Source organism: Stenella coeruleoalba (assembly GCF_951394435.1).
Source record: "Stenella coeruleoalba genome assembly, chromosome: 2".
NCBI classification, from domain to species: domain Eukaryota; kingdom Metazoa; phylum Chordata; class Mammalia; order Artiodactyla; family Delphinidae; genus Stenella; species Stenella coeruleoalba.
Window position 1 is genome coordinate 60,649,470 of NC_137147.1, and position 18,352 is coordinate 60,667,821.

At 34.4% G+C, this 18,352-nt stretch overlaps 1 protein-coding gene across 1 annotated transcript in view; it reads right to left on the reverse strand.

Annotated features, from left to right (window-relative positions):
- MIPOL1 (mirror-image polydactyly 1) overlaps positions 1 to 18,352 on the reverse strand; it is a 299,590-nt gene that overhangs the window by 40,662 nt on the left and 240,576 nt on the right. The window contains exon 12 of the mRNA XM_079912918.1: positions 6,952 to 7,182. Within this exon, the coding sequence (XP_079769044.1) occupies positions 6,952 to 7,182 (231 nt within the window). The remainder of the gene's footprint in view (positions 1 to 6,951; positions 7,183 to 18,352) is intronic.

An 18,352-nucleotide genomic window follows, 5' to 3' on the forward strand; every position in this document is an offset into this window, starting at 1 on the left:
CCTGCATTTTATTTAGTCTTAAACCAAAACTGTATGACTCTCTCTCTTATTTAACCCTTTTGCTCTTTTTCTCTCATTCTTCTCCATAGTGATCATCTGAAACATGTTTTATCTATCTTAGTAGGCTGAAATGTGTACTAGCCCAACTCTAGATCACCTATTGGAAGAAAGATTCTGAAATGAAGAAGCAAATCAAATGTAAGAAGCCATGTTGTAATTTAACTTTTTAGTCCCCACTTTCATGCTTTTTATGATTCACTCCATAAAGTTAACTATAAAAGGGAATTAATCAGGGACCGTGCAGATACTTAGGTTTAGAGAATCCCTTTTCTTCTTTAGCCTGGATCCTTCACTTTCCACTTCATTGGAATTTCTCAATTTTAATAATCCCACATTAATTCTTCCCTGGTAGAAAGAAATGAGCTAGACAATTAAAACTATGTTTTTTTTCATGTCAAAGTGAGACATTCCTTGAAGCTCAAGGTATAAGCCTCAATTCTTTAGTTTTTATAAAGAAATGAATATAATTATATCACCTATCAAACATGGTAGGTATCTCTGTATATAATAAAAGCAGCTCTAAGAAAACCTACTTTATGTACTCAATGGATAAGAAAGGTGATCCACTATACAAATATATAATGGAATTAAATTTTTAATAAAATACATACTTGTTTGATAGAGTACAAGACTTGTATTTCATAAGTTAAATATGTATTTAATTTAAAAACATGTGTTATGATTAAAAACCCAGAACATTAAATTCTTAAAAAACATATCATGTTCAAGAATAAAAATTAAGCATGCTAGATGCTTTACATTTTACGACAATTGTTTAGGAGGAATCTGAGTCCATCTTTCATATATAAATGACAATAAAGCTGTATCTAATTAGATCTAGATTTAGAAGGTGCCTTCCAAAGCTGACTGGGGTGTTCAACTGTACGTAAACTAGCACAAATAAATTAACTATTTGATTTATTATTTGCTGAGGTATGAATCATATTTCACAGAGCTTTTTGAATCTCAAACATAAAAAAGATTGAAGAAATTTCCAGAAAAATTTAAAATCCTCTCATTTACTACTAATACTAATAAATCCAAGTCAACTTTCAACATTATATTAAATATTGATTTAAACCTTGTGCTGAGAATTTATGAAATGCATTCCTTGATTCAATCAACAAGTATTTACAAAGTGTTCAGATACATCTAGTACTGCTTTGCAACTTGTAGTCCAACCAAGAATTTAGAGGAAAAATATCAAGATAAAGTTGGCAAGAAGCAGAACAATTTTAATGAAAACATAATGTAATTATATAAAAAATTCACTGATGCTTTTCATATTAAACTATGTAAGACTATTTTAGCACAATTATTTTACTAATTATTAACCATTATGGTTAATATCAGATTCTGGAAATAGCAACAAAACTACAAAGTTTAGTAAAGTCTTTTGATGAAAAATGTAGGCTTTTAAAAAAAAAAAGAATAGCAGGCTTTTTTTTTTTTTAAAGTCAAGAAACTGTGGAAATGCTCTGTTCCCCTTCCCAGCACCCAGAGTCGTCTACCCTGTTTTATAATTCAACCTGCAAACAGATTAAGCAGCTGAGTTTGTGGAAAGTATGTTTGCTCTACACTAAGGACCCTTGTGTGACACTATGGTGACTCCCCTGATACCTCGAAGAGAACTACAGACAGTTTTCACTCATCAGCAGGGAAACCAGGCTGAGAATTCACGATTTCTTTGTAACCTCAACTTCTTCATAGAAATCAGTATTTGGCCAACAGGCAGGAAAGACTTTTTATTAGCTTTACATGTTCTTTTCTTTTCTTTTCTTTCTGTCAATACCACTCAAAAGACACAGGATGCCGTATATTTCAAAAGGCAGTGTTTTATGCTGATCTTTGAAATTTTAATTATGCGATTAAAAATTAGAATGCATGCAAATGTTAAGTAACTGATTTTTTTTAAAGCATAGAAAGAAAATTCTAAATAGTTGATGAATTTTTTTCTTGAAAATTTGTTAAAAGTTTACAATTTTTTCTTACATCTTTTAGTCCAATCTATTTATTATATAGTTATATTTTATGACGAAACTTGAACAGTATCAGTGTAAATCTGGCCCACGGTTAAGATGATATGTGATAAAAGTTATTTCATTGTAAAACCTAGATCTTTGAGAGGTCTTCTAACCATGTACGTCTGGTTGTAAATACTTTTATTTTAAGTAACTATGTGTAGCTTAAGCATGTTAAATTTAGTAAAATACATTAAAAAATTCCTTTGGGAAACTTGCTCTAGGCCAGAAGCATGTCTGTAGATGGAAAGACACATGGAAAATTATAGCACAAAGAATCAGATTTCATAGCCTCTTATGATAAAAAACATCATTTAGTGGATTGGTGTGTCAGTTTTCTCTTTAATAAATGAGGATTATGGATGGTCTGGGCAAAACTATTAAAAGAAGTTTTTCTCACAAAGTTCTCGTGCTCTTAACCTGCTCTTTAGCCTCCACATAACTCTCTAAAACCAAGTGCATCCAGAATCGGCAAAAGAGTAATCTGAAAAGCTAAATCACTATGTGCTCTTCTTCCACAAACATACACATTTTTTAAAGAGATGTACCTAAGGAGAGTAATGCTTAACGTGACGGAATGGATTTCCATTGGTGAAATTTTAGGCTTTATGATACCTGGGCCAAGAAGCTATTTTGGGGCAGTGAGGTCTGGCATTTACCACATTTTACTTTATAAGTGACTATCTGCTATAAACATTGGCTTGTTTATGGATGGTAATTCTGTACAACTTTCCAAGTATACTCCTATAGGTTAAAAAATTCAAGAAAAATGTTAGACTCTCAAAGAAATAAAATATAAATTTAAAATTCTACAATTATTAGAAATAGTATATGATCTCTCTGTCCTATTACTGCAGATTTCAGGTCTTTTAAATGTAATTAAACTTGATGGAAGTTGGTGGTTAGAACAAGGGTTAAAAGCTGATCACTAACAAGTAAGAGATCCCAACTCTGAGGAGAGTGGAAGGAGTGGTGATGCCAGTGCCGTACTCTTCTATGAAACTTGTGAGCTCTAGGTACTTGGCTGGGATAAAAAACTTTATCTAGGGCTTAAAGCACATCAGAGCACACCTGAAGTTTTGCTGTGTATTCCTGACCTGATCTGCTTTTATTTTATTCTGTCATTCTATTGAACTATTAAATTGTTCTAGTTCATATGTTCATAAGCATTCATGGAGCACCCACTTTACAGCAGGCATCTGTGCAAGTATTTGGAGGCAACGGGGATACAAAGAGGAGTAGAACACTGTCTATGGCTTGGAAAAGTTCGATGAGTAATTTTACAGGGATTAGAGTAGATATACAAAGCAATTATAACATCTAGATGATTGAGACCTCTAATAAAGGTATGGACTAAGTATTATGAAAGAATTAAAGAATGAAAAAATAAAGAAGCGTCACAGGGGTAACACTTAGACTGGAATTTAAGGAATAACAAAAATCTGGCCAGGTACTAAAAGGGAGGAATATGTTCTAAGAAGAAGAAATAGCATGTGCAGAGATATTGTGGTAGGGGGCATGTGAGGAGATGCCACTAGAACAATGGCAGGAGGCCAGTGATAGGCCTCCTATATCACGCTAAGTTGTTTAAACTTTAACTTGTAGGGGTTGAAGGGCTCCTGAAAGATTTCAAATGGGGAAATAATATAACCTGATTTCTGTTTTAGAAAAATTAACTCTGGTGGTGGTGAGGAAGATAAACTTGAGAGAGCTAGAGGCAGGTAAACTAATTTTATGATTATTTCAATAGTCTAGAGGAATGATTATTTCAGTAGTCATGAAGAATGACTAAGGCCTGAATTAATGCAATTAACAAGGGAAGAGGTGGAGGGAATCAGGAGATACTTAGGCAGCAAACAACGGGGACTGATGGCAAAGTGAACGTGAATGATAAGAAACAGTGAGGGAACAAGGACAGTTCTGAAACTGCTGAGGACTAGGAAAGTCACATCAACTCTCCCTGTGAAGCCAATATAACTGTCCAAATTTTTTGTTTGTTTGTTTTTGTGGTATGCGGGCCTCTCACTGCTGTGGCCTCTCCCGTTGCGGAGCACAGGCTCTGGACGCGCAGGCTCAGCGGCCATGGCTCACAGGCCCAGCCGCTCCGCGGCACGTGGGATCTTCCCAGAGAGGGACACGAACCCGTGTCCCCTGCATCGGCAGGCGGACTCTCAACCACTGCGCCACCAGGGGAGCCCTGTCCAAATTTTTTAACTGAAAAACTTTTGCTTCCAGGAGTTAAGCAATTTGCCCTAAATCTCACAGGTAATAGGTAGGAAACCAGGGACTCAAACACAGGTCTGTCTGACTTGACCACAAAGCTTGTCTCTATCTTTTATGCTGCACTGAATCTCATAGGATGAATATGTTTCTCATGAGGGAAAAGGGCAAAAGGCTCCAAGGAGAGCGGTCAACGTATATAAATGCATTAGTCCTGAAAAGGTAGTGCCCTTCTGAAGAATGAGATAGTGCAGTATGAGTGAAATGACAAGAGAAGGAGGGACTATGCAACACACATTGTTCTAAAAGCATCACACGTATTATCTCATCTAATTCTTACAACATTATGAAGTAGGTGTATTACTGTCCACATACTATTGCCCACATCAAGGCAGTGTTTTAAAATGTCCTAGTTCACATAGCTATGCATTCTGAATCCAGAGCCTGAGCTTTTAAATTACCATGTTGAAGATATATGAGCATCTTTACTTATTTTACCATGCTCATATATAAATTTTATGATAAAGTATAATTAGGAATGGGCCATTGAATTCAATAATTAGGAAATTACTGGTAATCTTAAGAAGAACAATTTAGTATAAGAACTAGCCATAGTGTATTGAGTAGCAGAAGAACAAATGGGAATTGAAAAACTAGAGGTAGTGAATACAGATCAGTTATTTAAGGAATTTGGTTGTGAAGGGTAAAGGGGAAATGTGGACCTTTTAAATTTAAATTTTAATTATTGCCTGGAATACTGACATATTTTCAAAGGACCTTCAAAAATAATTGCTAGTAATAGTGATTTCAGATTATATGGAGAATACTAATACCTAACAGAATACCAATACCTGTTAATATCTAACAAAGTCTTATCAGTTGGCTTCCTGGAAGGTTATCATCTTATATCCAACAAAATAGGCTGATGCCCACATTAACTGTAATGAAGATACACTGCACACTTGAGGGCAATTAAAGATGAAATATAGTGGATTAAATATGAAACGGAAAGCCTGATAATATTTCATCTAGGTCTGATTGCTAGAAATCAGAATAAAAGATTTAACATTTAAATTAAAATTTAACATTTAACTCTTGTAAATGACATAATTGTTGCACTTAAACTCTGTCCATGGATTGGTGCCATTTCCATTAAAAAGTCTTGATTTGTTTGTTCTTAAACGTGAAGAATAAGGACAATATAGTTAGTTTTTCAAAAGGTTAAACTTATTTAATTTAAAGAGTTATCTGAGAAATGTTATTTCTACTTCTTGGGGTACAAAGTTATTTCTTTTAAAAATAATAACAATAGCTGATGAGATCTAAAAAATAAAAGTTGACAACATTTTCAAATTTCTTTAGAAATCTAATTGCTCTCTGGGAAACACTGTTTTAGGGAATTTTAGTTATGTATAGAAATTAAAGGATTACAGGTAAAGAAAACTTTGAAATTTTTAAGTATTTGTATCCTTTAAGCAAATAGAGCTAAATCTGATCTTGACTGTCAAAAGTTACTGATTTGTAATTTACAATGAAATGAGATCTACCTAAATATCTATCTTGGGGTTCTTAGAACGTTAATATACTTTGTGAATAATCGGATACAGTTTCTGACTGAATACAAACTTAATCTTTAAACCTATAAAATATAACACCATAAATCATAAGTTTCAAGGTACATATACCTTAAAGATTAATTCCTAATCTGTTTTAAAACAGTCTTGACTACGTATTTACCTGATCTTGGGCTAGTAATCAAGATATAATTTCAGGGATGTTGAGGAAATGTTTCAGAAGACTTATTTTCAAACAAAAAGTATTGAGAAGTAAGAAACCTTGAAGTTAGCTCTACTTTTCCATACTGTAAAACTGAAAAAAAAATTGTTAAGGAAGAAGGTATGTCTTAGAAATTGAATTCAATTAGGTGTGTGAATGATGTAATGCTGTTAACAATACATAAAAAAGGGCTCAGTTAAAATGACAAGTTCTATTACATTAAAGCTGCTTTAGAATATTCTGCTACAGTGTTCAAGTCCCATAGATTAACAAGTGACTTCCTTGTCTGATAAGTTATTTGTTAATATTTTGCTATCTATCATTAAGGACTGACTGATTATGCAGCTTTATTTAAATTTTAATAAAAATGCAAAGATTATTGAAAATAAATGTGATCATGTACAGTGAAAAGCTGTATTAAATGCTTCAGAAGAACAACACAAGAAAATTAATTTCACTGTACTGGATTCTATGTGCCTAGAGGTCTCAGATTGCAAGGTCATAGATGATCTCAGCTCAAGTAAGATTATTGTGAAGCTAAATGAGTAGAGTTGGTAACTTGACTGTCTCTTCCCCTTGCTAATTACCTATTACCTATGAACTGATTTTAATCGTATGGCCTCCATGAACCCCTGAAGATCAATTATTCAATAAAAATGGTTTGCCCTAAATAGTAACCATGATTCGCAAGTAAATGACTTTTTGACCCCAAATATAGATATGACAGGCCGTCTAAAAAAGTTCATTTGGCTCAATCCACTTTTGTCTTAAACTATTAAGAGCATAAATAATATATTATTCAGTTGCCAAAAGAATGTGCTTTTGTTTTGTTTTGTTTCATGCTTTTGAAATAATGCAAGGTCATTTTACTTACTTCTGAACTTTGTCATTGGCTGCTCGGGAGGCCTCGATGGTGTGCTGAAGCTCTAATTCCATGTTTGCTCGATCTGTCAGAGCTTGCTGCAGTTGGGTAGCTAATTCATCATTTTGTTGTTGAGTGATGGAAACAATGTTCTCTCTACTTTTTAAAGCTTCTTCATAGGTATTAAGGGTATGATTAAACTGATCCTTCAGATTTTCTTCTTGGGATAAAGATTTGTGTAAACTGAGAAAATATAAAAATAAATAATTTAAACATAAATATGTAGGCTGACCGACCAATAATCTATTTAACGAAAATCTCCAGTTAGAAATACCCATTTCTAAAAATCAATAAAGATAACTTAAACGGGTAAATACAAATAATTTTTATATCACAATATTATACTTGATAATTATCCATTTCTCTGCTTCTAGGCTGAAAGCTACCCAGACAAATGATTATCTTTGCTACCAAAGCATACAAAAAGATGCTGCAGGATGTTAATTTAATTGTATCAGTGTAAATATTACATTCAATTTTCTTTAAAAGGAATAGCAAAGAATTGGAGAATAAAGTATCTCTAGGTAAATAAAAGAATATAATAAGCTGACTGCAAAGAAGTGAGAAGTAAGAGAATGGGCATCAGTTTAGGAGATCCAGGGTCTATTCAGCTGAACACGTAATGAGAATGAATGAGATTTGTACAAATACTGATCAGCCTTATACACAGCATTTTCTACTTGTCACAATTGAGATATAAATGAAGTTAAAATCACAAGTCAACCTGCACAGAAATAATATGTATTCAGATATATTTTCTTTTTGTTAATGAATCTTATGCCAAACACATCCACTCATTAAGTCATACAGAGAAACAGCATATAAATTAAGACTAAATTAATGCAGAAGAAAATGCAGACAAATAGAATCTTAAAATGCTAAAGGTCAGATCTTTGATATGTCATTACACCTACCACCTGAGGTTATTTTGAAATGGCACCAAGCACCTCACTCAATTAAATAAAGACATTTTGAAAATATAAATATTTAATAATGGGAAATTTAAAATCCACACAGGAGATGTTCTTTTTTTATTAAATAAGATCATTTCAGTATATGCATACAAAAGAAATGTCGATGGGAGACTTGAAGTAAAACACCCTAACTATATAATACAGATTGATAATGTTGAAAGAAAGTAATATAATTCTTAAAGCTGTAGAAAGCTGGTCAGGGAACTTTAACTCTGGCTGAATATCTAGTCTGGTACTTTATCTAAAACTTTTCAAAATGAAGTAATTATAAATTTCTTCTTTTTGCTTAAATAGCCTATAAGCCTCTCCAGGGTGCTCACTTTGGACAAGGTGTCACACAGAAATAAGATGGACTTGAGACAGGGATAGTTAGCATACCAAAAGAAATCATGTCAGAATTCAGTTTAGTCCCTAAGAAGAGAGATGCTGCTAAACTGTGGTCAAGTGATTACTATATATGAAATAAGAATGGTGTATACTGCCAGATTTGCAGAGTGCAAAGAAAGTATCTTCCTTCATATGGTTTTCATCTTGTTATGTATCTAACCCTTACTTCATTCTTCTTGGTTCTTTCTAGCAATCCATATGCTTAAAGACTCCTGTCTCCTGCTCATTTTCCTAATTCTTCCTCTGTTCTCTCATACTTTCTGCATTGTTCCAACTTCCATTTTCTTTCACTCTACTCTCTTTGTTTACTTGAAACACCCAAGAAAGAAAGAAACTAAAAACAAACAAAACAGAAAAACCTTTAAAAAGTCTATGCTCTTTACCTTTAAATATCAATTTCATTTTTTTTTTCTTTAATTTTTTGGCTGTGTCACACAGCATGTGGGAACTTAGTTCCCCGACCAGGGATCGAACCTGCGTCCCCCCGCACTGGAAGGCCGGAGTCTTAACCACTGGACCGCCAGGGAAGTCCCTAATTACATTTTAAATTACGTAATTTGCACAAATCCAAAGTATTCAGCTTGACAAAATGTAAAGAATAAAATACAGAACAAATGCAGAACACTCCAGTCCTCCCAGTTGATCCCCTTTCCAAAGGTAATCACTAGTCCAACCTCTATCAAGATTAATATTGCCTGTTTTTGAACTTTTTGTCTGACTTAATATTTTGCTTAACATAAAGTTTCTGAGATTCATCCTGTTGTTGTATTTTATTCTATGAAGTATTCCATTACATAAATACATAGCAATTTATTTAACCATTCCACTGTTGCTGCTATGAATAATTCCTGTATGTGTGTTTTGATGGACCTAAGTACCCATTTCTTTTTGGCTTGTTTTTTTTCCCCAGCTTTATTGAGATATAACTGACGTAAGTACCCATTTCTGGAGCAGAATTCCTCCATAGGGCGTATATATGTTCAGATTTAGTAGATACTGCTAAGTTTCCCAAAGTGGTCATACCAATTTATTCTCACATCAGCAAGAGTTCCAGTTGCTCTATATGCACCCGTAGAGTAGGATTGCGAGTCCTCTTAACTTCAGCCATTTTAATGGGGGTGCAGTGAGATTTCATTCTCTTAATGTTGTCTTTTGATGAATGTAAATTCTTAACTTTAATGAAATCTAATTTATTATTATTCCATTAATGGCAGTGCTTTTTTGTGTCCAGTTAAAAAAGTCATAGCCTGCCCTATTCTTTATATTTTTAATCTTAAATATATGCTCCTCATTTATTATTTATTTATTTAAAAAGGGATTTTTATTTATGTTTGGCTGCACTGGGTCTTCGTTGCTGCATGTGGGCTTTCTCTAGCTGCAGCGAGCAGGGGCTACTCTTCATTGCAGTGTGTGGGCTTCAGTAGTTGTGGCACGTGGGCTCAGTAGTTGTGGCTCGTGGGCTCCAGAGCACAGGCTCAGCGGTTGTGGTGCACGGGCTTAGTTGCTCTGTGGCAGGTGGGATCTCTGGACCAGAGCTTGAACCTGTGTCCCCTGCATTGGCAGGCGGATTCTTAACCACTGTGCCACCAGGGAAGTCCTATGCTCTTCATTTAAAACTTGAAGTAGATCAGCATAGTTTGGGAATTCTGCATTTGTTTGTGATACCTACAACACTATCTAGTATATTATAACCAATTAAATATTAAGAATCAATGATTGAATTTTTAAAATCACACCATTATTAAAATCAATATTATCCCCATTTAATCACCTAATCATTCATCATTTACTAGTTTTCTACCATTTAATTTAGTCTTTTCCTTTTTTTGGCAAATTTACACTACCTGACTTTAATTTTTCTCTCAGATGGACCTGTAACTGGGACCCTTTATTCTCAAGCTCAAAAAGCTACTATTCATTCAAAATACCTTGGAAACCTTTAAATCCCCATCAAGTCTTTCTCAAACTGAAGCAGTAGCTGGAGTGATCTCTTAAAAAGATAAATTAGATAACGTCACTCAAAATCCTGCAATAGTACCTCATCAAACTCAGAATAAATCTCTGAAGATAACAAATTACATATTTTAACTCACTAAACCTCACAACAACTTAGGAAGGGAGTCCTATTAATATTACTTTTTTACTAATGAAAAAACTGAAACAAAGAGGTAAGTAATTTAATTAATCTCATACCCCTACCCTAGCAGAGCCAGAACCTGGACACACATCATAGCCTCCTTCCTGGGCTGGAATCCTCCCCTACTTGCCATGGGCTACAAAGCCCTCTATGATCCGGTCTCTCTACCTACCACCTTTTAGCAGACATTCCATTTCTCAGGTACAGCAAGCTTTTCCTGCTTGAAGCATTTCTTTGAAATGCCTTTCCCTCCACGCTTCTATGTGACCGACTCCTACTCATTCACTAGGTCTCAGCATAAATACTACTTTCTCAGATAAACCTTTTATGTCTCTTCAGTCTAAATTTTGATGTTCCTTCCTTGTTATTCTGTCTCATAGAACCTCTTTTCCTTCTTAGAACTTACAATACTTCGTAGTTTTTTTCAGTTTCATCATGTGATTTACTTCCCAATTCCAACATATTAAATTACATAGGGCAATTTTATTTATGGGAAGAATGCATTCATAAGTTTAATAAATTAAAATGTTCATAATTTAGGGAAATTTTCTTATAGGAATAAAAGTGAAGTAGAGAGGATATATTCCCAGCATGTATAAATCTATAACCACTGAAGTGCATTTTTGTTTTAGTGATGCTTTTTCCCTCAGAAAGCTCTTCCCTAAATTGACAAGAGGGCCACATTGTTTAGCTTTCTTCAGAGTCGTATCACATTTAACCTCTGTTCAAAGTTGATTGAGATGCATTGATTTTCAGATGCATTTTTTTGTATAGCAGTGGCATTACAATTTAATGGCACTTAAATGACATTGTATGGGAAAATATTTTAAGTTATAGTAAGAATAAATTATAAAACAACAGAAAAGCTGTTAAATCACTCTCAGAAACAGTGTGGCTCACACAATACTAACATAGGATGGTAACCATCCCTATTTATCATGAAGATAACGAAGTAATATAAAAAATTCAATTAACTCTTCCAGTTTTGAAATTATATAATTCTTAATGAATTAATTTTTCTAATTTAGTATAGAAAGTGAGACTTTAAAAATATTTTTACTTAGTAGTCTTTCATATAATCATAATTTGAATCCACACCAACTGTGACTATACATTATCTTCTAGGCTGCTCACCACATTGAGTCCAACAGCAGGCCAAGGTAGGAGATGCCATTCAATGGGTATTAGACCATTAAGTAGCATGTAATAGATTCCTTTCTGTAGTGGTTTCTGTCTTCATTTCAGTGTCTCCTGGTCTGTTCCCTCATGACTGTGATCCTGACTATTTTCCTGATCCCTAACTCTCTGTACTGCCTCAGCCGAAAATATCTCGGAATTTTCAGGTTTATGACCCACTTTTACATTTTGCTTGTAGATATTTATGTTCCCCTCAACTTGTGTTTACCTGCTTGTTGAACTCTCAACTGTAACGTCAAACATGGATTCATCTTATTCTTGCAAACTTGTACTTTTCCATCTATACCAAGTTTTGATGCTACTTTTCTTGGCTTCTTGTTTCCGTGATCAACTATTTCTTAAGTCCTTTCATGAGATCACTTTATTCACCATCCCACTATATGCACTTACACTTCTATTTATGCTTCATTTATTTACAGTAATTGCTCAAGCATTCATGTGATCTATATATACTGTTTATTTTAATTGAATAAATATTCTTGGATTAAAAATTTAGAGATGAGGTGTCACAGTATAGGCCAATAGTTCTTTTTTTTTAAATTAATTAGTTAATTTTTGGCTGCATTGGGTTTTCTTTTCTGTGTGTGGGCTTTCTTTAGTTGTGGTGAGAGGGGGCTACTTTTCGGTGCCGTGCGCAGGCTTCTCATTGTGGTGGCTTCTCTTGTTGCAGAGCACGGCCTTTAGGCGTGCGGGCTTCAGTAGCTGTGTCGCGCGGGCTCAGCAGTTGTGGCTCACGGGCTCTAAAGTACAGGATTAGTAGTTGTGGCACATGAGATTAGCTGCTCTGAAGCATGTGGGATCTTCCCGGACCAGGGCTTGAACCCATGTCCCCTGCATTCGCAGGCGGATTCTTAACCACTGTGTCACCAGGGAAGTCCCAGGCCAATAGTTCTTAACTAGGAGTAATTTTGTCCCTCAGGGACATCTTGTAACATCTGGAGACATTTTTCACTGTTACAACTGGAGGGGGGGATGCTACTAGCATTTAGTGAATAGAGGCCAGAGATGTTGCTCAACATCCTAGATTGCAGAGGACAGACCCTCACAACAAAGAATTATCTAGTCTAATACGTCAAGAATGCTAAATCTGGTAAATGAAAAGATGTCAGATTTGGACTTTAAAGAAGTAGATTTAAATTTCAGTCTTGCTGTTCACTCTGTCTGACCTTGGGAAAAATACTTTATAACTTTAAGTATTAATTTCCTCAACTCTAAAACAATGAGAAAAATCTCACTGAGTTCACATAAGAACAAAATAAGGTGATCTACTTATGTGAAAATATCTGGCACAATACCTGGCAAAAAACAAGCATTCATATATTGTATAATTTTTTAAGAAATAATTTATTTCTAATTAATTCTGTATAAGGTCTCATACAATATTTAGATATTTTATAAGTAGTTTGATGAAAAACAACTGTTGCTACAGGTTTTTCATGAATTGGGAGAACTAAACTAGTTTTCCTAACCTTTATCACTTACTGATAATATTATTAAATCATTCGGAAAAAAAAAAAAAGAGGCAGGTTTGGCTTGTTTCACTGAATAAAAATAAATAAAGACAAAGCGAGTATGGAAACCAGAAGTATGTGCTATGTTGTCCTCAGTATACATTTCCTGAAAGGACAGTGTCTGTTTTTACTTCCTGGTTTATTGCATGAATTAATTTGATCTGAGTTTCCGCCTTACTGTGATTGCCTTTTCTCAAAAAAACTTTTAACATTTCTTTCAAGGCAGGTGTACTGGTGACAAATTCCCTCAGTCTTTGTCTAAGAAAGTCTTTATTTCTCCTTCACTTTTGGAGGACAATTTCACTGGATATAGAATTCTAGGTTTATGTCCCAAGTTTTAGTCTGACATTCAAGGTGCTCCAGAATTCTGTTCTAGTTTTCTTTCCAGACTTTTTCCTAACTATTCTATCAAAAACTTTTATTCTAGCCAAATGGAAATATAAACTGTTCTTTAAAACTGCCCTCACACTTTTCACTCTGGGATTATTGCTCACACTGTTGCCTCCACTTGGAATTCTATTTCCCTATCCCTCTAAGCGCCCGATCACTACACTTCAAGATCCAGATGAACTGCCACAACCGTCATGAAGTCACACTCCCATATCCTGCCCAAGGAGACACTACCTCCTCTAAGCTCCATACCCTTTCCATACCCCTTGTATTATATTCATCGCTTTCTACTATCCTTTATAGCTACTTTATACTCACTTTATCTTCCCTACTTTAGTCTAATGCTATTGAAGGAAGGGGCCATTTTTTACTCTTCTTTATTTCCTTAGAGGGCCTAGCACAGTGGCTTCTCTGTAAGAGGCAGACAAAAAGTATTTATTGAACATTGTTGCTTAAATGCTCCATTCGAATAAGTGGGCTCTAGTATTATAGAAGAGTCACATCAGTTTTATTTCCCTTTCTTTTCTCCTTATCTTTATGTGCAGCCTCATATTCTCCATTGCTTCCCTCATCCACACTCCATTCCATTCCATTTTTGAGGAATATTTAAAGATTAACATTTTTGTTTTGAGATCATTACAAATTCACATGCAGTTGTAAGAAATAATACAGAAAGATCCCTCATGTCATTTACCACTTTCCCCCAAAAGTAACATTTTGTAAAATTATAGTAAATTTATGTAAAATTATAGTAAATTTTGTAAAATTATAGCAACATTTTGTAAAATTATTAGTATAAATTATTATTAGTAGTATAAATTATTAGTAGTATAAATAATTAGTATAATAGCACCACCAAGATATTGACATTGATACAGTCAAGATACAAAACAGTTATATCACCACGAAGTATATTTCCCTACTTCCTTACCACTCCATCCCCTCCTTAAATCCTAAGAACCACTAATCTGTTTCCTATTTCTGTAATGTCATTTCAAGAGTGTTATACAAATGGAAAGGTTTGGGGATTTTCTGTTGTCTCTCAGCATAGTTCTCTGGGGATTCATTCAGGTTATTGCATGTATCAGTAATGGAATAAGAGTTTTTTTAGGAAATGGTCTGTTACTTCTAAATTGCCATTTTTATGCATGTAGAGCTGTCCATAGTAATCTCTTATTGTTTTTATCTCTGCGAAGTCTATAGTGATATCCTATCATTCCTGATATTCATAATGTGTTTTCTCTCTGCTCTTATGTGCTTCTTTCTGTTTTTAGTTTTTTTTTTGCGGTACGCGGGCCTCTCACTGTTGTGACCTCTCCTGTTGCGGAGCACAGGCTCCGGACGCGCAGGCTCAGCAGCCATGGTTCACGGGCCCAGCCGCTCTGTGGCATGTGGGATCTTCCCGGACCGGGGCATGAAACCGTGTCTCCTGCATCGGCAGGCAGACTCTCAACCACTGGGCCACCAGGGAAGCCCTTTTCTGTTCTTATTTTTAATATTTTCTTCCTTCTGCTTGCTTTGCATTTATTTTTTTGTTCTCTTTCCAGATTCTTGAGGTAGGACCTTAGATTGTTGATTTGATACACTTCCAATTTTCCTAATGTATGTATTTAGTGCTAAAAATTTCACTCAGCACTGCCTTAGCTATGTCCCAGAAATTTTGCTATGCAGTACTTTTATTTTCATTCACTTCCATATATATTTTTTAATTTTCCTTGAGAATTCTTATTTGACTCATGGATTATTTAGAAATGTGTTGTTAAATGTTCCCAAGTGTTTGGAGATTTGTTACATCTCCTTACCACATAAGGTAACAAAGGTTCCAGTTATATAATGTGGACATCTTTTGGGGGGGGGCATTTTTGGCCTATTACAATTAATAAAATCAATAAACCTATAGCCAGGCTAACCAAGAAAAAAGAAAGAAGATAAAAATTACTAATATCAGAAATGAAAGAGAGGTCATCACTACTGATCCCAGGGACATTAACAGGATAATAAAGTAATGTTATTAACAACTCTATGTCCACAAATTTAATAACTTATATAAAATGGAACAAATTCCTTGCAAGATACAAATTACCAAAACTCACGCAAGGAGAAATAGACAATCTGAATAAGCCTTTACCTATTAAAGAAATTAAATCAATAGTCAATGCATTCCAAAAAAGAAAACCCGAGGCCCAGAGGAGTTAATCAAACATTTAAGGAAGAAATGATACCAATTTTTTTATACCAATTCTTTAAAATCTCTTCCAGAAAGTAGAAACAGAGGAAATATTTTCTAATTCAATCTATGAGTCCAGCATTACCCTAACACCAAAACCAGATAAAGACATTATTAGAAAAGAAAACCTACAGAATATTATCTCTCATGTATATAGACGCAAAAATCCTCAACAAAATATTAGCAAATCGAACCCAACAAAGTACATAAAGAATTATGCACTCCTATCCAGTAGGATTTATTCTCGGTATAAAACATTAGAAAATCAATTAATATAGTCCATTACAAAACAATCTAAAGAAGACAAATCACTTGATCATACCAATAAATGCAGAAGAAGCGCTGGAAAATCTAATATCCATTCATGATAAAAACTCTCAGCTAACTAGGAAGAGAGAAGAAATTTCTAAACTTGATATAGAGCATCTACAAAAAAACCCCTATAGCTAACATCATACTTATTGGTGAGAAATTAGATGCTTTCTCCCCCAAATCAGGGCCAAGACAAGGATATCTCCTCTCACCACTTCTGTTCAACACAGTACTGGATGTCCTAGCTAATGTAAAAGACAATAAAATAAAATAAAATGTATACAGATTAAGAAGGAAAAAATAAGACTGTCTTCGTTCACAGATAACAATGATTGTCTATGTAGAAAATCTAAAAGACTCAACGAAAATAAAACAACAAAACTCCTGGAACTAATTAGTCACTTTAACAAGGCTGCAGGATGTAAGGTTAATATAAAGTCAATTGCTTTCTTATGTTGCAGCAGTGAACAATTCCAATTTAAAATTAAAACATAATATCACTTACATTACCACTCCCCCAAACGAAATATTTAGATATAAATCTAACAAAATATGTATAGGATCTATATGAGGAAAACTCAGATGAAAGATATCAAAGGCCTAAATAAATGGAGAGATATTCCATGAGCATGAATAAAAAGACTCAATATTGTTAAGATGTCAATTCTTCCTAACATGTTCTATAGATTCAATGCAATGCCAATCAAAAGCCCAGAAAATTATTTTGTACACATTGACAAACTGATTCTAAAGTTCATATGGTGAGGCAAAAGATCTAGGACAGCCAACTCAATATTGAGGGAGGACAAAGTCAGAAGACTGACACCGTCCAACTTCAGGACTTAAAGCTATAGCAATCACGACAGCATTACACTGGCAAAAGAAGAGACAAACAGATCAGTTGAAGAGAATAGAGAGCCTTGAAATAGATCCATACAACAATGGTCAACTGATCTTGACAAAAAAGCACAGGCAATTCAATGGACAAGGAATAGCCTTTTCTTTAACAAATTGTGCTGGAACAAATGGACATCCATACAAGAAAAAAAATAATCTACACCAAGAACTTACACCTTTCACAAAAAGTAACTAAAAATGTGTTATAGGCCTAAGGAGTAAAATGAAAAACTATATAACATCTAGAAGATAACATAAGAGAAAACTGAGGTGATCTTGGGTTTAATAATGAGTTTTTACATACAATACCAACACCATGGATTTTTCATAATCCATGAAAAAAACAGATGTTAGACCTTATTAGAATTAAAAACTTATATGCTGCAAGACATACTGTTAAAAGAATGAAAAGACAATCCACAGACTGAAGAAAATCTTTGAAAAATACATATCTGATAAAGGACTAGTATGCAAAATATACAAAGAACTCTTAAAATGCAACAATAAGAAAATAAGCCTCAATTAAAAAATAGACAAAAGAAGCAGACATATCACCAAAGAAGAAATACAGATGGCATATCAACATACAAAAAGAGGCTCAACATCATAGGCTACCAGGGAACTGCAAATTAAAACAGTGAGATACCACTATACCTATTGGAAGAGCTAAATCCAGAAAAGGAGTAACACGAAATTCTGGTGAGGATGTGGGGCAACAGGAACTCCGGCTTATTGGTAGTGTTAATGCAAAATAGTACAGGTACTCTGAAAGACAGTTTGGCAGTTTCTTACAAAGCTACACATAATCTTACCATATGATACACTGATCGTGCTCCTAAGTGTTTACCCAATAGTAATGAAAACCTATGTCTACGCAACAACCTGAACGTGAGTGTTTATAGCAGCTTCATTCGTAATTTCCCCAAACTGGAAGCAACCAAGATATCTTTCAATAGGCAAATATATAAACAAACTGTGGTACATCCATACAATGGGATATCATTTAATGATAAAAAGTGAGATATCAAGCCCTGAAAACACATGGAGGAAACTTAAATGCATGTTACTTAGTGAAAGAAGCCAGTCTGGAAGACTATATACTGCATGATTCCAACTATATGACACTGTGGAAAAGGCGAAACTACAGACACAGTAAACAGGTCAGTAGTTGCCAAAGGTTCAGGGGGAGGCAGAGGCGGATAAAAAGGCAAAAGCACATGTTTTTTTTTAAAGTGCTGTGACACTATTCTGTATGAAACTGTAACAGTGAGTACATGATATTTTGCATTTTTCAAAACCCATAGAATGGTACAACACAAGG